General features: G+C 37.3%; 1 protein-coding gene across 2 annotated transcripts in view; it reads right to left on the bottom strand.

Moving 5' to 3' along the window:
* Positions 1–466: 466 nt before the first annotated feature.
* LOC125244568 (NACHT, LRR and PYD domains-containing protein 12-like) overlaps positions 467–21,332 on the bottom strand; it is a 34,145-nt gene continuing 13,279 nt past the window's right edge. For both annotated transcript variants that reach the window (XM_048154656.1, XM_048154657.1), the window contains 7 exons: positions 13,555–15,337; positions 12,473–12,646; positions 12,207–12,380; positions 11,932–12,105; positions 5,308–5,481; positions 1,373–1,419; positions 467–1,286 (listed from right to left, as the gene is read on the bottom strand). In XM_048154656.1, coding sequence (XP_048010613.1) covers positions 757–1,286; positions 1,373–1,419; positions 5,308–5,481; positions 11,932–12,105; positions 12,207–12,380; positions 12,473–12,646; positions 13,555–15,337 — 3,056 coding nt within the window. In that variant the 3' untranslated portion in view covers positions 467–756. The remainder of the gene's footprint in view (positions 1,287–1,372; positions 1,420–5,307; positions 5,482–11,931; positions 12,106–12,206; positions 12,381–12,472; positions 12,647–13,554; positions 15,338–21,332) is intronic.

Here is a 21,332-nt window from a genome sequence, read left to right as displayed (position 1 = left end):
ATGATCAAAGAAACTTTGTCTTCTTGGGTGACCCTTTGGTATGTCGCTTCTGCTATCAGGAAGCATGTGTCGTAAAAGTAATCAGCCTGGCTTTATCTGCAGACGGGCCGGAGCCGGAACCTCAATTCTGAATTAGAATTATGTTTTGAAAGAATCATCTGAATGATTCATTTGTCTGGTTCGTCCACAGTTCCTACAGTAATATTTGCATATCTAAGGTAATACTTTTACTCAATTCAGTAAAGTTTGTACATATTTTAAACTTTTTCTATATTTTAGTAAATAAGATAATTGATTTTTGTTCAATGAATATACTGTCATTAAAACATTTTAAAACTCAAAAGAAAAATAAATAATTTAAAAAATATTCTGGCATGTTCTTTAACTGCTTGAAATAGATCCTATAATAATTTAATATGGCTTTACCTCTGTTATGTCATCATGTGCAGACTTATGCATATCTGTGTATGGTGAAACGTGATGATTTGACTTTTTATTACAAACAATAGAGAAAAATCAATGATAATATAATACAAATGACTGATGTGAGGTTACAGTAAAAAACACAACTGTAGGTTGAGAAAAGCACAGATACACAGATCGTCACACGCATTGATCTGTCTGGATATATTACACACATTTATTCTGACATGTTATTTCAATCACACATTATTGAAGTAATTAAGAATAAAGAAGAGACTGTATGACATCTCAAAGCATTATGGGTAGACTCTCTCTAGAATCTGTTCTGATTCATCAACACAGTTTCACTGATGATCCTTTATAACCAACAGTAAACCCAGGATAGAGCGGTTGAGTGAATGTGGTCAGGACTGTGTGGATGAGGCTCATTGTATCTCCAGAGACACTGTAGAAGGACAGAGTTCCTGCACTGTGATCCACATACACTCCTATTCTACTGCTGATGGGCTCTACAGGGAGTTTAGCCACTATGGAATTGTGTTTGAATGAGTAACTGGAGGAAGAGCAGTTTAAACTCCAGGACTGATCGTTATTTCCAAACACACATTCTTTACCATATCCCTTCCTGCCGATGCTCTTATATGACACTGATATAGACACATTAGCACTACTGTTCCACTCAATCTCCCAGTAACAGCGTCCACACACACTCTCACTACACAACACCTGAGCATAACTATCAAATCTGTCTGGATGATCAGGATACGGCTGAGACTCTTCCACCCATGTCACCTTTCTGTTCTCCTCAGACAGACTCAGATGCTTGTGTGCTACGTTTGGATCCAGTGTGAGAGAACAGGCATCTGAACACAAGAAGAGAGACATTTATAACACCACAACAATCACTGAAGCTGTGTGTTGTTGTGTGTGTCTGTGTGTGTAGACATACATTTTCGTAGCCCTGCTGTAATCCTGGATTCTCCTCCATGATCCACACTAGAAAACACACAGAGTCACATTCAATCAGTAAACAAACACAAAATCAAATGATTTTTTATTTTAATTATAACATTGGCTTTCAGTGATAATGAAAACAAAATAATCCAGATAAGCGACACATTGGGGCAGTTTTTCTTTTTTATTTATTTATTTTTTTTAATGCTCTTTATCTTCTGTATTATTTAACAAAGACAAGCAATAAATCATTGTAGTGGTGGAAATCTGTATAAACCTCACGATTCGATTCCAAGAGTGGCAGTTAGATTCCAAAACGATTCTTGATCTTTTATTTTTATTGATTAGTCTTAATAAAACTTTATTATTTAATTACATAAGTAATTATAAGTACTTTTTAAAATAATTACACATTAAAAATGTAATTAAAACAATTGCATGTTAAGATTTTTAAATAAACTAATATAAGACAGGGCTTAGATTAAGCCATGACTAGGCCTTAGTTTAATTAGGATGTAACACACAGGTTGTGTAATCACACATGAAGATGAAGATGAGTAGTACACTATGGGTTCAAATGTACTATAAGTGGTATCTAAATACATTTTTTAAATACAGAGATAGTATGTTAAAAGAACATTTTAGTTCATATTTCATGTTGTCTCAAAATAGCACAGTTGAGTACACTTAGATGTTCTTAAGATTATCTTAAATAGTACTAAAGAAGAATTTTTAGTATATTAAGTACAAAATTAGTGTGTGAAAATAGAGCACTTTAAGTACATTATAGAAGTGTATTTTTTTCACACCTGGGACTGACCGCAATCCTCCTTTCATTCAAAATTTAATCCTGCTCAGCAAGAAATCTTATTGGGTCCTGCGGTTCCTGGGGGAGAGCCACAGGAATGCAGACCTCTACTTTACATCCAATGCAGTTTGGTTTCAGAGCAAACTATTCAACTGAGATGTCAAATTGCTACTTCACTGAAAAAGTCAAGTCTCTATTAGATAAAGGAGGGGTTGTCGGGGCTGTGTTTCTTGACCTCAGGAAGGCCTTTGACACGGTAAACCACAGAATTCTTATGCAATAATTATTATGTTTTAACTTCTCTCCACATACTTTTAAGTTGGATTGAATCATAATTGTCAGGTCTCACACAGTGTGTTAGTATACAAAATTATAAATCAGCCCCTCTAAGTATATCCACTGGTGTTCCACAAGGATCTATTCTGAGTCCTTTACTTTTTATGTTGTACATCAATGATCTTCCATCCGTCTGTCCTAACACTAACGTTCAAATGTATGCGGATGACACTGTTATTTATATACACGGAAGTAGTGTGTCACAAGTTGCAAAGAAGAATCCCTGGTTCATGTTACAGCTTGGCTAGAACATTGCTGTTTACAGTTAAATATCTCTAAAACAGTGAGTATGTTCTTTACCAATACTAATAGTTTAAGTGTAGTGCCAGATGTTTTTGAATAAGGGGAAAGATTACAAGTTGTATCTGAATATAAGTACCTTAGTGTTCTGACTGATTCCAAACTTTCATTTTAAGGCTCAGGTTAAAAAGGTCTGTAACTGGGTCAGATTTAGTCTATAAAATTTTAGATTTATTCACGATTATATGTTGTCTGAGTCCACTTTGATGTATGTGCATTCCATGATTATTTCTCATATCTCTTACTGTTTAACTACTTGGTCGCAAGCTAGTATAACTACTTTGAAACCACTGGAGTCTTTGTATAAACAATCACTAAAAACTCTCGATCAGAAATCAGTTCAGTTTCATCATTGTTCAATATTAAAAAAATACAAGTTGCTAAGCTGGGATAACTTGATTAAATATGTAACATATTTGTCTACTATTTAAGACTATACACAGCCTGACTTCAACACTAAAACAGTTTGTGAATATTAGAACAACTGCTCACTGATCTACAAGGGGTGGGGAAAGAGGGGACTGTATTACTCCTCTCAAAAGATATAAATTCAGTTGGTCTGTATTTTCAGTCAAAGCTGCAAGGGAATGGAACTCCTTCCCATCAACAATTAGAAGATTACAAACTTTTGGTTCTTTTCAGTTTCATCTCAAAAAATGGTTACTGACAAAAGCATAGTCAACATTAGTATTGTATTCTTGACAAAAATAGATTTTCTTGTACAAATTGCTCTTGGCTATGTTTCTTTTTCCTCTTGCCATCTCTCTTTCTCTCTCTCTGTCTTTCTCTTTCTTTCACTCTCTTTCTCTTCCTTCCCTTATATTTTTATTTTGTCTAGATAATGTACTTATATTTTGTATTTTAGTAGAGCTTTTTACTGTGCATTTGTGTTTTTTTTGTTGTTTTTTTTATGATATGTATATGTGTAATGATGCTGTCTTTGTTTTAGGGTGACTTTTTAACATTCTGTCAAGGGTCTACAGATGAAAAATTAGCCTTTTGAGCTAATAATGTTTTTTAATGAGCATTTCCCCTTAAAAACTAAACTAAACTAAACTAAGCCTTGTCTGTTTACCAGGGTAAAAGCTAGTAAATAATAAAAAGGGCTGTTTGTGATTTTTCTCTTTCTCAGCTTTACTGTTGTTGATTCTTATGATGACATCATAGAGAGTGGGAAATCTAATACACTGTATTCACAATAATGCACAGATCTCTTTTTAAATATAAGATGTGGTTTGTCGTGTCTGTTTGATTGCTTAAGACATAACTGACTGAGTTTACATTAATTTCGCGTCAAAAAAAGAATTTTGAGATGCAAGTATATTTAACGACTTAAAAGGAGTCACACACAGCTATATGCATAAGCACTCTTCAAAAAGCGCATGTCAGCATTTGAAATTGACATAACATAACTGAGGCAGCATTTGTAAAGCATTTTTAAGGAAAATACCGGCAAGCAAGACAACACTGCAAGCATCAGAAAAGAGCGCATTTCTCACAGCACATCCTTCCTGTACAATGAAATATGCGAATGTCCAAATTCACTTCAACCTTTCTGAACTTTATTAAAGATTATTTGTGGATGGTTCGTAGATAGATTAAATATAAACTGTGCTTTCCTGTAGGCCAGGCATATGTGTAGCGAGCCAAGCTGATGCTTCCTCTGCAGACTGCTTATTCTTGCGTCAAGTGGCGAGCGTGTAATTGCAGCCTTTGTGGTTCAAAAAAATTGCGCTTTGTCATATCGCAATATTATCGCAAATGCAAAATGGAAAGCTGTGGCTTGACTCTGAATGTAGAAAAGTGCCAGTTAAACATGGACAAATTGGTGTTTATGGGCATGCTGTTGTCAGAGAAAGGCATAGGCCTGACGGCAGAGAGGGTGAGAGCTGTTGTGGAGGTAAGAGAGCCTGAAAATGCATCAGAGGAGAGAAGTTTTCTTGGTTTAGCTGCCTATAGTAGCTGTTTCATACCTCAGTTTGCAAGTATCTTAGAACCTCTGCACAGACTGACAAAAAAAGGCACCAAATTTAATTTCAGAACTGATCAAAAGAAAGATTTCTCAAAGGTTCTCAAAGAAATGTCTGAGGCCACAACAGTGAGTTCAATGTGGTAATAGATATGATGAAATCAATGTTTTTAAATTTATTTTCTATAATATTCTTACTTTAATATTTTAGATATATTATATATTGAGGCCTGAATCTAATAGATTTGTGACATAGCTTCAACTTTGCTTTTCATAACAGAAGTACAAAAATCAGAAAAATGCAAAAATAACCAATTTCATCTTGTTGATAAACTTTATGAGTGCTATTAGAGTTTTCAGTGACATGCAAATCTGTACATATCTGTTTACATCTCAAAAATGTGTTCTGGGGTTTCATGACCCTTTAAGTCTCAACTTTTGTAATAAAAATAAAATCAAACTGGTTTATAATACGTGAAGATGGTAATGTTGTTTTGGGAGTCGCTGCTCGACTTACTTGAGTTTGTCCAGTTTACAGGTCGGATCCTCCAGTTTTTCAGAAAGCAGCTTGACTCCTGAATCTCCTGGGTGATTGTAGCTCAGATCCAGCTCTCTCAGGTGTGAGGGGTTTGAACTCAGAGCTGAAGACACATAACCACAGCCTTCCTCTGTCACCATACAACCAGACAACCTACAAACACACACAGTCCACATGACATTAATTTGGCAATCAGATCAGTCACTATCACCTACTGACCTGTGCAGTTTGTTTTTGTTGCTGCTATTTTCTGTAGATTCACAAATGTGTATTCATTTACTTTTTTAAATGTTGTGGTCATCAGACATTATTTTAGAAATATTAATTAAATATTTACATAATTCATGTAATTTGTAATTGAATAAAATTACAAGAAACATTAAGTAATTTTCAGCCTATTAGACATATTAGTGTCATATTAGACACTAATATGAGTTGAATGTATACATATTTAATAAAATATATTTGCAAACAGTACAAATGCATTACTTTGCAATGAATTCTATTTGCTAACAATTTTTTTCTTTGTTTCCCTTAAAAAAAAGTTTAAAATAACTAAATATTTTATTTTAGCAGAAAATTGCAGGGAGCTAACAACAATAAAATACTAGTGCAACGATTCAGATTACCCATGGTTCGGTTTGTATCATGGTTTTAGGCTCACGGTTTTAGTATGGTTCGGTATGTGCTATGTTCTGGTAAAAAAAATTACTACTGTAAAATAAAAATTAAGAAAATAAGAACAAGAATATAAGAATGCGCTGTACACGTGCTTCCGTGTGCACGATTCGGATGAGTGCACAAATCTTCTCACAGCACAAGTGTAAGGTTGCTTTTACGCCTTGCAGTTGAATGTTAAATTTGGCAAGGCTTAATTTAGTTTAGTTTAAATGCAGAAAGCATTGTGTGCTGCTCAGGTCTCACCTGCGTTTGCACGCTATCAACAACGGGTGATGAGGGTAAATGGCTAGTCAAATGTTATAGAGCATACGGCCCTCGCATTGAACAAAGTTTAGGGGAAGCCAGAATGCGTATCCATCAACAGAAACATAAATTAGCCTAACTCTGTCTGTCTGTTTTATTTTCTACAAACCATATTATAGATGCATATGCGTCATCAGATATGAGATGAACCGCGGTGCAAGTGCGTACCGAACTGAGTATGCAGAATGGTACGGTTTGATTTTTTTTTTTTTTACCGAGAACCGTTTCACCCGTACTAGTGACGCACCTTAATGTTTCTCAATTGTTAGGAAGATTTGTTTGGTGGAATGCTTGGTGCATGCTGCATTTTCAAATCCATTTTATGAGTGGACCAAACTCACTTGCAGGATTTTGTGAGGAGCAGCATTTACTGCAGTGAACTCAAACTCAGCTACTGGAGAGACACTACCCTGCAGAGTTTAACAGCCAAAACTCATTAAACACACCTGATCCAGCTAATCAAGGTCTTCAGGATTACTAGAAATGGTCCCACTTTATATTAAGTGGATTTAACTACTATGTACTTACATTTAAATTAATCATTTGATACAGTGCACTTATTGTGTACATACATGTTTTTACATTGTACTTATATTTTAAAAACACCTGCATGTAATTACATCTGTAATTAATTTCTGTACATTTATAATTACACTGTTGACCCATCCCTTACACCTTACCCCTACCCTTAAACCTACCCAACCCACCAAAGCTTTCCCTAACCTTACCTGTATCCCACCTCAATAGCAGCAAAAGTGTTTTGCAATTCAATATGAACCCAATAAGTACATTGTACTTATTTTTTGATGTAAGTGCATAGTAGTTAAGGCCACTTAATATAAAGTGGGACCCTAGAAACTTCCAGGCAGGTGAGTTGGAGCTGGCTGAGTCTAAACTCTGCAGAACAGTGGCCCTCTCCAGGATCTGAGTTTGAGACCACTGATTTACTGTGAATTGAGCCACTCTCAAACACTGAAAACAGGATCATGAGTTGCTTGCATGTAAATTATATAATTACTTCTCAACCTTAAAAATGTGATATTCATACTAAACCACATCCTGTTCTCCCAACCATGCATTGTTAGAATTCATTTAAAAAATTGCCAGTCCACTGATGAGTAACACCATTTCATATAATTACAATTTGGCATGTAGTGTTAATTTTACACCCTAGCTGAGATCTTAAAGGTGTTCCACATACAGGCATTAGATGCCCACACTACTTCATTCAGTGCTGTTGGAAGAAATCCATGCATGAAATAGATGTATTTAGAAACTAACACAAGTCATAAGATACACAATTCCAACATCAACTGCATTTGAATAGAATGACTTATAGTCATAAAATCAACTATAAAGTGTTCATTTAGGTGTCAGGCACGATGCATATAGTTTAGATTTTTGGCTATTGAAATAAGCAGTTTCACCCCCCCTGTGTCCACATCCCCTCCCTTTACCACCACCCATGAACGTACCTGGCACAGCACAGAGTAGCAGCGGCGGTGCTAGAGACCAGTAAGCGTGAGAGAGAGAGGGTTACATCTTTGGCGCCATGACCCGAATGTGGCACTGCTAGGCCGAAAAGACTTTGGGGATATATATCTGCCATCACCGCTATTTTATTTAGAGTCTGCTGGGAATCTTAACTGTGTTGCCATTTCAATTTGAGTAATTTGCTTTGATGTAAAACGTATTTGATGGTTTTGTAGCATATGCACATGTATCAGGATAATCAATAAACTTTGGAGTTTTCAGAACGCTTTTAACCTGATGAACTGTGTTCGTTAATCACTAAATCGGCTCCGACCAGTCTGCATAAGACGAGCCCACTTGACACCTTTGTGGACCCGTGAGGGTAAACAGAAAACTCCAACTTCCTCACTTTGGTGACTTCAAAAGGAGCACCCCCCCCAGAGACTGACCACACACAGGCACATACAGAAACACACAAACATACATTTTTGACTGTATATGTAAAATACAACTATGCCAACATATACCCATCCTGTATTTTGAAGCGTATGCATGTTTCCTAGTGTTTAAATGAGTGTATTTGTGCTAGTGTGCATTTTGATAGAATTTTGTCTGTAAACTTCTTTTATATGCATTTCTGATGTATCGAGTTTGATCTCTCCGTAAAGCTCCGGACTCGAGCTATTCACTGAGATATGTCACATAGCTGACAAATGCATTTTTCTATGTGTCTAATGATACTGTGAAGAACGTACTCCATCTCGAAATCCGATCTGATAGTCATTAAGTATGCAAATTCAGCTAGGAGACCAAACAAAGGAACTTTGCCCGCCAAATAGTGCTGCGCATCTATTGGCCGCTACAATTCAGGAGGTGTGTTAGCTTGGGTTTCCATTAAAAACAACGACACACACCGTCTCCTTGGTTCTCCCGATTGTCTCACGAGCACCTCGTGCACGTCTCTCCCGGACGTCTCCGGTGACCACGCGCTGCCATTGCGCTCACCTTCGGGACCGCCATCTTCCAGCGAAACTCACTCTCAAGTCAGTAAAGAACTGCACCAGCGCTAAACTGAAATTCGACACGCACAACCAATGCAAGTATACTGCCGTTTTCTCAATCTTAGATGATGAAACTGATTTCCGTGCTGGCTTCAAGGACTGTTTGTAAGTTTGCTACTTGCCTTCTCTCTTTCCCTCTCTACTTCCACTCTTGTACATATGTGTGTATATTCTTGTATATATATTTAGACGTATAACCTCTGTGTTAGTCGTAGTTTGCATATATTAAAACGTTATTCACGCTCGATTGTTCTGTTTGTTCTTTCAACTGAAGACCAAGTCACTTTAACGTTTTTCGATCGTTTTATGCTTTGATGCTATAATAGCAAGTTGTTCTCATGGCCAGAGAATAACTCCGTCATAATATTCTATGAGAAGCAGCGGTTTGGTGGACGAGCTGGTAGTTTCTCTAAATAATTATTGAACCTGAACTAATCATATATGTAATCAATTATAATTCGTTGTAATTGATTCACAATATATGTTTAATTCCCCCTTGGGTCAATATGTGCATAATAATTCATAAAACCTCGTGAATTATTATATTCATATTCCACCCATAAATTGATTAATAACCGCTACATCGTTACATATATTACAGTTTATTGATTAGAGAGAAGATTTTTGCCTATTGAGATTTGTGAAATTTATCTGAGATAACTGCTTGATACTCAGTGGCTACGTTTACATGCACTGATTTTAGTCAATCCGAATGAAATAAATCAGATTGCAGATCTGTTTACATGTACTCTAAACATTGTAATCTGATTCAAATATCTGTTTAAATGTGTTTTATATACATTCCGATTAAAACTTTTGCACACGCGCTCTGCGTGTGACGTCATTTCAGTCACATTTGCGGAGACAACCATGGATGTGACACCAACAGAGCTCATTGTTATTTTTGCCCAGTTGGCATACACATTCATAAATCAGCAATGTTTTTACAACTACAGACGTGAACTTGAACTTGCGCACTGCTTAATGCATGTCAACATTGCACTGCGCATGTGCCCCAGAGACTTCTGAATACGACTGAAGAAGTAATCTGATTCAAGCGTTTACATGGTAATTTTTTGCTGTAGGATCGGATTAGAAAAGGAATAAACCACCTCTTCCAATCTGACCGAAATCTCATTTGGATCAAGCTCAATCGGATTGATTAAGGTGTTTACATGAACATTTTTCAATCTGATTGAGCTGTCAATCCAATTACAAATAGATTATTTGGGTGTATATAAACATGGCCAGTGAGATGCTAAGATGGACATTTTAGGTTTAAACTGATGAGCCATTTTAGTTGATGACTCTTTAAGTTTTTGGGATAAGCTGGTTACATTTTTCACTGTGCTGATCTCAATGGCCCACATTTATCAAACGATCATATGCCAGAAAACTGTGCGTATGCTCATTTCCACACAAAATTTGGCATTTATCAATGTTAGCGTGAGCAGTGGCTACGGTCAAATCAAGTAGGGCTAGTACAGGCTACGCTCATTTGACGCGTTGTATTCATTTTCATTATTTATTAAAATGTTTATCTTCATTTTATTAAATCCACTTATTCGCACAGGCACCTCACTTACACACGGAGATGCTACATATCAATTCTAGCGTGCAGACAAAGTTACACTGCTTAGTTTAGTGGTCTGCTATAGGAGTACATCTGTACCAGTTGGCACGCGAAACGCCCAACCAAACACTTTTTTGTGCATGCGAAGGATGTTGTTTTACGTGGATATTGAAAAAACCAATGTTCAGCAACCAATGTTACATTGGAAATGTTTGGATTCTTCCCGAATGAGAGAGGTAGGCTATGTGAGCCCAATTCAGTTTTGCTTTAAATAAATTCATTTCTGCCTTATAATGAATGCCACTATAGTCTAAGTTTCAATTTATAATTTAAAGGGGACCTATTATGCAAAATTCATTTCTGCATGGTGTTTGGAGTGTGTACACAACCACCGTGTAATGATAAAAATCCAACCACTCTTTTTTTTTTTTTTTTTTTTTTTTTTAATCCCCATAAATCATAAGCAGTGTCTCAGAACAAGCCGTTTGCAGGTTCCTGGCAATGTGATGTCACATTAGCCACAGGCCCCGGCCACGAATGTTAACAGACACTGCTGTTTTAACATAGAACCGCCCTGAGCAAGTTCACAATGAGTTGTACACAGTCCGTCATTGCTACACTGACAAGAATGTCTCCCAAGCGTTTTAGGTGTTCTGTAGATGGATGGATTGATCTACAAAGCTCTTTCCATTTACTCCTGAAATCTGAGCTGCTGAAGACGAGGTGAATTAGTTTTGTTTTCGAAGAAAATGCTCCCTCAACTCTACCGAAATTAGCTTGTCTGTGTGAATCATTTCACACCGGACTGCTTTGTGAATGAACGTCAATACAAAGTGACAATACAAAGCAGATGTTGTGTTAAAAATTTGTTACTTAAGGATAGATCAGTACAAACTGTTAGTGATCCACTTTACAGTCGATACAGTTTTTCAGAGCGATACTGGATACGGCAGTACTGAAGGTGAGAGCACTTTATTACAGTTCATCGGAGTAGATTTATGGATATAAAGTTTATCAGTTTATTAAGCTCCACCCAAAAGGGCATAAGGTTTTTATATATTTGTTTACTGTTAGTTGTAACAAGTGTTTCTGTGTAATTCGCTATATATGTTGATGATAATGCAAGAGAGAGAGAGAGAGTTTACATTTTACATTTACATACTTTTACAACTTTTACATACATCCTGCTCACATCTTATAGCAGAGTTTGTGCTAAATACACCATAATCAGACTTTAGCTATTAAAATGTATATGTAATGTAAATAAGCACAAATTTCAGGGCAAAACACTTCCAGGGCCCGAAAACACCTCAGACCCCAGAAGGTTAAAGCCATATTGCATACTTCATAAAATCTTGGGGGGGAAAAAATCACAGTCCATGAAAGAAAATCACATTCCTGCAAATGTTGTTTTATTGTCTCTTGTCCTGGCATTCCATTGAGAGCAGATGCCACATTCTGTGACAAGAATAATTTATTGTGATATTATTTAATACTTTTAAAATCATTTACCTCAGTATCTCCAGCTGACAGTTTGGACTCTCCAGTCCATAAGAAAGAAACTTCACTCCAGAATCCTGCAGGTCATTGCTACTCAGGTCCAGCTCTCTCAGAACAGAGTTTGAGGATTGTAGAGGTGAAGACAAACTCTTACAGCACTGAGCAGTGAGACAACATGTGGAAAATCTGAACAAGAAATACACAAAGTAATTATAGAATAAATATTAGTGTTACTTGTACTAATTAATTTACTGCAAAATAAATAGTTAAAGTATTTGAACTCAAACCTCAGTGTCTTCAACTGACAGTTTGGACTCTTCAGTCCATCAGAGACCAGCTTGATTCCTGAATCCTGCAGCTCATTGTTACTCAGGTCCAGCTCTCTCAGGACAGAGTTGGAGGATTGAAGAGCTGAAGACAAACTCTCACAACACTGAGCAGTGAGATTACATTTGGAAAATCTGAACAAGAAATACAAAAATATTTGTTTACAGAATAAATATTATTGGGGCTTTTATTTATTAATGCAATAAATAAAGTATTTGACTCAAACCTCAGAATCTGCAGCTGACAGTTTGGACTCTTCAGTCCATCAGAAAGAAATTTCACTCCTGAATCCTGCAGGTCATTGTTACTAAGGTCCAGCTCTCTCAGGAAAGAGATTGAGGATTGTAGAGCTGAAGATAAACTCTCACAGGACTGAGCCGTTAGGTTACAGCTATGTAACCTGTGTAGAGAACAAAACAAACAGCAATATTTATGCTTATTAGGTAGAGTTTATAATCTGGAGCATAGATAGCTTAGAAAAACCTTTGACTGTAGTTATATAAGCAAAGCTAAAACTATTTTCTCTTAAAACATCAAAATAGTATTTTCAGTTTCCCTACCATTGAAAAGATTTTCCGTAATTCATTACACAACGCTTCCCTACCATTGATAACATTTTCCAGCAATCCGTTTTTTCACTGGTATATGGTAGGGGGCGCTATTATACATTTGTTTTTAAAGAGTACGCGACCTCTAGATCAAAACACAGGCAAAGAAGAATCAGAAGGAATCAAGAGAAGCATTGATGATATACATGCAAGCTAAAGCAGTCAAACATTAAACAGCATATAAATCAAAAAGATTTTTTGATAAAAAAAATCAAAAGCTTTTGATTTATTAATGAAAATGAGATGAAATCACAAAGAGGGATAAGACTGTGCAAGCTTCAGGGGTGTTTATGTATGCAATCTACTCTATATTTTGATCACCATTCTGAATCTGATCCAGATGTAGTCTTTGATAAAAACATGATTTTCTCACCTTTGGTGAATGTTTAAATTTTTTTTAAACTAAATTTAAGTGTTGACAAAAAAGAATGTAAAAAGTAAAATAGCAGGGGGTCTGTTCTTTATTGACATATTGTATGTTCAGATATTCATTCAACTAAGTATTCTGGGGGCCTTGAAAATTTTCAAAAATCCTGGCAGTGGCTGGCAAAAAAAAAAAAAAATGCTGGCAGGGAAAAAGTTAATTTATGATACAATTAAGAATATTTATTCATCTTGGCCAACAAGTCACTCATGTAAAATAAAGACCCAATAAAAATGACTAACAGTTGGTATAAATGAATGTACGGTAGACACTTACAGTGCACTTCTGGTGTTTTTGATCACTGGCAGCAGTCTCATCAGTGCTTCATCAGATCCTCTGTATTTCTGCAGTTCAAACATCTCTTGAGTCTCTTCTGACATGAGGAGCACAAACACTAGACCAGACCACTGAGCAGAGGAGAGATTCTGTGCTGAAAGATTTCCTGAGCTCAAATTCTTCTGTATTTCCTCCACAAAGTCATCTTTCAGTTCACTCAGACAGTGGAAGAGATTGATGGTCCTCTCTACTGATTTCTCCTTCTCTATTGTCTGTTTGATATAGTCAATGGTGTCTTTAAGGTTCTCTGTTTTCAGCTTCAGTTTTGGCAGTAGTTCCTTCAGGTCACTCTGATTGGACTCCAGTGAGAGACCCAGAAGGAACCGGAGGAAAAGGTCCAGATGTCCGTTCTTGCTTTGTAAAGCCTTGTTGACTGCAGACTTATGAAGTTTAAACAGTGGCTTTGTGAAGAGATTCCATGTCAGTTTTTCTGTCCATGATTCAAATGGGTTTTCATTCTTGTCTCTGTTAATCAAAAACACATAAAGAGCAGCAAGGAACTCCTGGATGCTGAGATGTACAAAGCTGTAAATGTTTCTTTCTGAAACAGCTTTTTCCTCCTGAAACATTCGTGTACATAACCCAGAGTAGACAGACCCTTCACTGACATCTAGTCCACATTCCTCAAGATCTTCTTTGTAGAAAATCAGGTTTCCTTTCTTCAGCTGTTGAAAGGCCAGTTTCCCAAGCTTCAGAATTATCTCATCAAAAGACATTGCATTGGCTTTGGGTTCAGGGTCATCACAGTATTTTTTTTTCATCTGTTGCTGCTGAGAAATTAAGAAGCTTGTGTACATTCCTGTGAGAGTTGTGGGTGTTTTGTCATTGTTCTCTTGAAGAGCAGTGAGAGAGATCCAGCAGAAGACAGGGATATGGCACATGATGTACAGACTCCTGTATTTCTTGATGTGACTGATGATTTTTTCAGAAACCTCAGTACTGCTGTTATTTTTGAAGTATTGCTCTTTCTGCTCATTGTTAAATCCTCTCACTTCAGTCACCTGATCAATGTAGTCACGGGGTATTAGACTGGATGCTGCTGGTCTGGATGTGATCCAGATAAGAGCAGAAGGAACCAGATGTTTCTTGATAAGGTTTATTATTATCTCAATCACTGTTGTTTTTGTGTGAACATCTGTAATTCTGTCACCCTCTTTAAAGTTCAAAGTGAAGCGACATTCATCCAGCCCATCAAAAATGAACAAGATTCTGCCATCACCTTCAGGAAGAGAGGGCAGTTCTTTAGGATCACAAAAGAAGTGTTTGTTAAGCAGTTCCATGAGACTGCAATTCTCTTTAATCAGGTTTATCTCACGAAACGGCAGAGGAAAAATGAAGGCTATATCCTGATTTTCTTTTCCTTCAGCCCAGTCGAGGATAAATTTATGGACAGAGAATGTTTTCCCCACCCCTGCGATCCCCAAAGTCAGCACCGTTTTGTTTTGTTGATCCTCACAGACTTTGAAAATATTATTGCACTGGATTGGTGTGTCCTTGGCATCACATTGTTTTTGATTAAATTCCATCTGTCTCACCTCGTGTTCATTCACTCTTCCTCCAGTCTCATTCTCCACCAAATATAAATCAGTGAAGATATCGTTCAAGTTTTCCTTTTGACCCTTTCCTTTTGAATTACCTCTAAATATCTTCTTGTAGTCCTGTTTTAATTTGTTCTTCAGTCTGGAGCTGATCTCGGTATAATCAGGAGGGGTAGCTTGAGTGCCTTTTAAAAATGAGGGGAAAAGAAAGCAAAGACTAAGTGATCGTGTTTTTCATAAATTCTTAATAAAACCTATATGTAACTTGTAACCTGGTCCGCAGTTCCCATTACAAACATAACTGCAGCACATGTTCTACAAATAAATGTAAAGAGATTCACAAAAAAATAATTGTATGCACAAATGAATAGAATGAGATCCACAAATATATGTTAAGAGCTTCACAAAAATGAATTAAATTCACAAATATATAAAATGAGATTTGCTAAACACATTCACAAATATAATGTTTTTAATGTCACAAGCACAACTCTGCCTGCATTTATTTGTGAATCGCCACCTGTACATTTGTCAGTTGCTTTCTGTGCATTTGTGGATCGCTGCGCACATTTGTGGATCTCTTCCTGCGCGTTTGTGAATCACCTCATGCATTTGTGGATTCTGAAACAATTCTAGCGTCATGACTGCAGACAAATCCACAAATAGGTCGACTCCACCCACTGACTACTCAAGTCAATCAAATAACGGCCACATTGCGCTGACCAATCTCAGCACACTCTCGCTACAACCAATCATGTTTTCCTTTAAAATTGGGGCAGGAACAGAATCATTTTGCACCCCTGAAAGGAGCTCCCTCAGCTCCGTACTATTCCACCATGGGCGCTTCATTCTAATTGAGCTGAAGTGCTGTTTGTGTGATTAAAACACCCCGTTTACAAAATCTAACAGACTTCATTATGATTAATCTTCTCATTTGTTTTTGTACATATTTTGACTCTTATTTTGACGGGTATTATAGTCTACCGAGTGAAACTGATCATGGCAGTAATGAACAAGAGAACGAGTAGTCCACATTATTACGGTTCAGTTTTCTTTCTTATGGATAGAAAGTTTACCAATTTACTAAGCACCCCCTGAAAAGGCATAATCTCTTACAGTAATTATCTGGAGTTAAAAAAAATTTCAAGTCCGTTTACATTATCAGTATCCATGTACATGCACGAGTCAGCGGCAGTAAATGGATGTCCTCTTCTACAGTAGCTATAATAACACACTTGCACAATATAATATTGTTTAATACACACTTGTATAATACCAAATATGAGCCAGAATGACCATCAGTGATGTAACAGTACGAGCCTTGGCATCACTGCAGCATGTACTATGGTTTTGGATCATGCAAATAAAGAGGTTGCAATGCTTAAAAATATATTTTTTTAATTTATTTTGGATGCTGTAAACTTTTACAGTCAAATTCTATTAAAGTCTGATTCATTTGAAATATTATTTGTATAATCAAGTGTTTGACTTCTGGACATTTTACTTTTAAATTAAATGCATAATCTTTATGGAATTCAACAACCTGTCACACGTTTAAAAAGTCATTTTTAAATGGTGCATAAAATATAATAGTTTGCTTCCATAACACACAATAATGTTCTAATGAAATCTACATTTTAAACATCTGTACCATTGTACCAAACCCTTTACTTCCTTTCTAAGCAACGTGACCGCCCACGATTGTAAAGCAAAACGTGATTGGTTGTAGCGAGAGTGTGCTGAGATTGGCCAGCACAATGTGACCTTTATTTGATTGGCTTGAGTAGTCAGTGGGTAGAGTCAACCTATTTGTGGAATGGTCTACAGTCGTGATGCTAGAATTGTTTCAGAATCCACAAATGCGCGCAGTGATCCACAAATGCACAGAAAGCAATTCACAAATGTACAGGTGGCAATTCATAAATAAATACAGGCAGAGTTGCTAGTGACATAACATTTGTGAATATGATTTTTATTAGCAAATCTCATTTTATATATTTGTGAATTTAATTTATTTTTGTGAAACTCCTAACATACAGTGGTGTGAAAAAGTGCTTGCCCCCTTCCTGATTTTTTATTTTTTTGCATGTTTGTCACACTTTAATGTTTCAGATCAAACAAATTTAAATATGAATCAAAGATAACGCAAGTAAACACAACATGCAGTTTTTGAATGAAGGTTTTTATTATGAAGAGAAAACAAAATCCAAACCCACATGGCCCTGTGTGTAAAAGTGCTTGCCCCCCGCTGTTAAAACATAACTTAACTGTGGTTTATCACACCTGCCACACCCAGGCCTGATTACTGATGCACCTGTTCACAATCAAGAAATCACTTAAATAGGACCTGCCTGACAAAGTGAAGGAGACCAAAAGATCCTCAAAAGCTACACATCATGTTGAGATCCAAAGAAATTCAGGAACAAATGAGAAAGAAAGTAATTGAGATCTATCAGTCTGGAAAAGGTTATAAAGTCATTTCTAAAGCTTTGGGACTCCAGCGAACCACAGTGAGAGCCATTATTCACAAATGACGAAAACATGGAACAGTGGTGAACCTTCCCAGGAGTGGCCGGCCAACCAAAATTACCCCAAGAGCGCAGCGATGACTCATCCAAGAGGTCACAAAAGACCCTATAACAACATCCAAAGAACTGCAGGCCTCACTTGCCTCAGTTAAGGTCGGTGTTCATGACTCCACCATAAGAAAGAGACTGGGCAAAAATGGCCTGCATGGCAGAGTCCAAGACGAAAACCACTGCTGAGCAAAAAGAACAAAGGCCTGTCTCAGTTTTGTCAGAAAACATCTTGATGATCCCCAAGACTTTTGGGAAAATACTCTGTGGACTGACGAGACAAAAGTTGAACTTTTGGAAGGTGTGTGTCCCATTACGTCTGGCGTAAAAGTAACACAGCATTTCAGAAAAAGAGCATCATACCAACAGTAAAATATGGTGGTGGTAGTGTGATGGTCTGGGGCTGTTATGCTGCTTCAGGACCTGGAAGACTTGCTGTGATAAATGGAACCATGAATTCTGCTGTCTGCCAAAAAATCCTGAAGGACAATGTCCGGACATCTGTTTGTGACCTTGAGCTGAAGTGAACTTGGGTTCTGCAGCAGGACAATGATCCAAAACACACCAGCAAGTCCACCTCTGAATGACTGAAGAAAAACAAAATGAAGACTTTGGAGTGGCCTAGTCAAAGTCCTGACCTCAATCCTATTGAGATGCTGTGGCATGACCTTAAAAAGGCAGTTCACACTCAAACCCTCCAATGTGGCTGAATTACAACAATTCTGCAAAGATGAGTGGGCCAAAATTCCTCCACAGCGCTGTAACAGACTCATTGCAAGTTATCACAAACACTTGATTGCAGTTGTTGCTGCTAAGGGTCGCCCAACCAGTTATTAGGTTTAGGGGGCAAGCGCTTTTTCACACAGGGCCATGTGGGTTTGGATTTTGTTTTCCCTTCATAATAAAAACCTTCATTTAAAAACTGCATGTTGTGTTTACTTGTGTTATCTTTGATTCATATTTAAATTTGTTTGATGATCTGAAACATTAAAGTGTGACAAACATGCAAAAAAAAAAAAAAAAATCAGGAAGGGGGCAAGCACTTTTTCACACCACTCTATATTTGTGGATCTCATTCTATTCATTTGTTCATATGATTATTTTTTGTGAATCTTATTTGTGGATCATAATCTATTTATTTGGATTTTTGGAACAAAAATACCCCCATACACTTCTGCTATATACAAACTGATCACACTTGCACTGCAATTGTGTTACATCAGTGTTTCTCAACCGGGGGTACGCAGACCCCTAGTGGTCCGTGGCATAATTGCAGGAGGTCCGTAGAATCATTATAAAAAAAATAAACATTTTGTTTTCATAAACTGACACATTATTTTATCGTATATTCACAGTAAAAATAAATATCAAAACCAGAAAGGTGGGTAATGTAGGCAAATTTAAAGTTACTGTATTTTCATATTGGCCGCCATTTCTAATCATTTGCGGCCCATCGCGGGAACGAACAGCTCATAACAGGAGAGGTGGCTTAAAAAACTTGATGGACCGTCTACCAGTGGAGCTGACACAAACCAAGAAAATTCCGGCCCACCAGAAAAGATGAGAAAAATGGACAACACAAAAACACGTCAATATCAAACCAATTATAAAATGTTCGGGTTTACAGCTACAACGACTGAGCCCCCACAACCACTATGTTTTCTGTGTGTTGAGGTCCTGTCCAACCATGCAATGAAACCATCCCATTTGCAGTGACATCTGACAACTAAAGATTCTTCATGTGTAGGTAAGACGGCAGAATTTTTCCACAGAAAACATTCTGAATTCCAGAAAAGTCAAGAAAAATTTAAAGCGGCAACACAGATGTCCAGTTCTTCCCTGCTTGCGTCATACGAGGTGTCACTTCTTGTGGCTAAATCTAAAAAACCATATTCAATTGCAGAGGAACTAATTGTGCCAGCCGCAGCTATCCTTGCTGAAACAATGTTGGACAAGAAAGCAGCAAAGGCAATTAAAACGGTGCCTTTATCTAATGACACTGTATGCCTTCAAATTGACGATATGGCTGAAGATATCGTTGCGCAGGTGGTGGAAAAGTTAAAACACGCCACTTGTTTTGCTTTGCAATTAGACGAGTCAACTGACATTAGCGGCGAATCACAGTTAGTTGCAATTGTTCGCTACAAGGACAAGGATGAGATCAACAAACATATACTTTTCTGTAAGCCAATGCTGGGCAAAACCACCGGTGAGGATATTTTTAATGCTGTGGACTCTTTTTTCACGGAGCACTCATTGGACTGGCTGTGCTGCTCACACATATGCACGGACGGTGCAGCATCAATGACGGGGCGGATCCGTGGATTCGTCTCACGCGTGAAACGGGTACACCCCGGCATTAAAACAATGCACTGCGTGATTCACAGGGAGGCGCTAGCTTCAAAACAAATGAGCCCCAAATTACACGAAGTCTTTAATGACACGGTTAAAATAATTAATTTTGTCAAATCCCGACCGCTGAATGTCAGGCTATTCAAAAAACTGTGTGACGAAGTCGGCTCTGAGCACCAGCAATTACTGTTACATACTGATGTACGCTGGCTCTCGAGAGGAAAAACGCTTCAGAGACTGTTTGAGTTATGGGAGCAAGTCTATGATTTTCTCTCTGAGCACTTGCATCCAAGCGCAGCACTGCTGAAGGACTACAACTGGCTGGCCCACTTAGCTTACTTGGCGGATGTTTTCAGAAGACTTAATGACTTTAACTTGGAATTGCAAGGTAAAGACACATCTGTCCTACACCTGTATGATCGAGTTTCCAGTTTCATGAAGAAAATTGACCTCTGGAGTAGGAAATGTCAGGATGGGGATGTCAGTAGTTTCCCTCAGCTGAACATGTACATTTTTTAAATGGTGGAGCTGATAAAGTCGCCATTCTGCAGACAGTACAGACACATGTGAACAAACTTTCCTCTGAGTTTAAATCATACTTTCCAGACATTGAGGTTCAGAATTCTGAACTTGACTGGATAAGGAATCCTTTTCCACCTACCAGCATCCAGACCGCTCCTGCTAGTCTCCAGGAAAGACTTATAGATTTGTCCTCAGATAGGGGTTTGAGACTAATGTTTTCAGAGACATCACTGACACAGTTTTGGTGCAATGCTGAGAAGGAGTACCCCGATATTGGAAAATGTGCTCTGTATGAACTGCTACCTTTTGGGTCAACCTATTTGTGTGAGGTAACATTTTCAGTCATGACACACATAAAGACAAAACAGAGAAACAGACTCAGCCTGGAGAGAAGTCTTATTGCTGCTGTTGCCACACTTCAACCCAGAATGCAAAACCTTATTTGTGATAAACAAGTGCAAATTTCACATTGAAAATAAAATGGTAACACTTTAGAATAATGGTCCGTCATTAATAAGTAACTATGCAGGAAGTAATGCAGGACTAATGAGTAGTTCTACATTAACACTTCAACTACTACTATTAACTAATATAGAAACAAGCTTAACTAATCAGTAAGTAATATCAAATTTAGAAGATAGTTCCTTATTAGCTAATCAATAATTACCTAATGAGATTAGCATTATTAATAACTATTAACTAACGGACAAATTACAAAGAACATTATCGT

The sequence above is a fragment of the Megalobrama amblycephala genome, linkage group LG14 (assembly GCF_018812025.1).
Source record: "Megalobrama amblycephala isolate DHTTF-2021 linkage group LG14, ASM1881202v1, whole genome shotgun sequence".
Taxonomy (NCBI): Eukaryota; Metazoa; Chordata; class Actinopteri; order Cypriniformes; family Xenocyprididae; genus Megalobrama; species Megalobrama amblycephala.
This window is presented reverse-complemented; position numbering and strand designations above follow the sequence as displayed.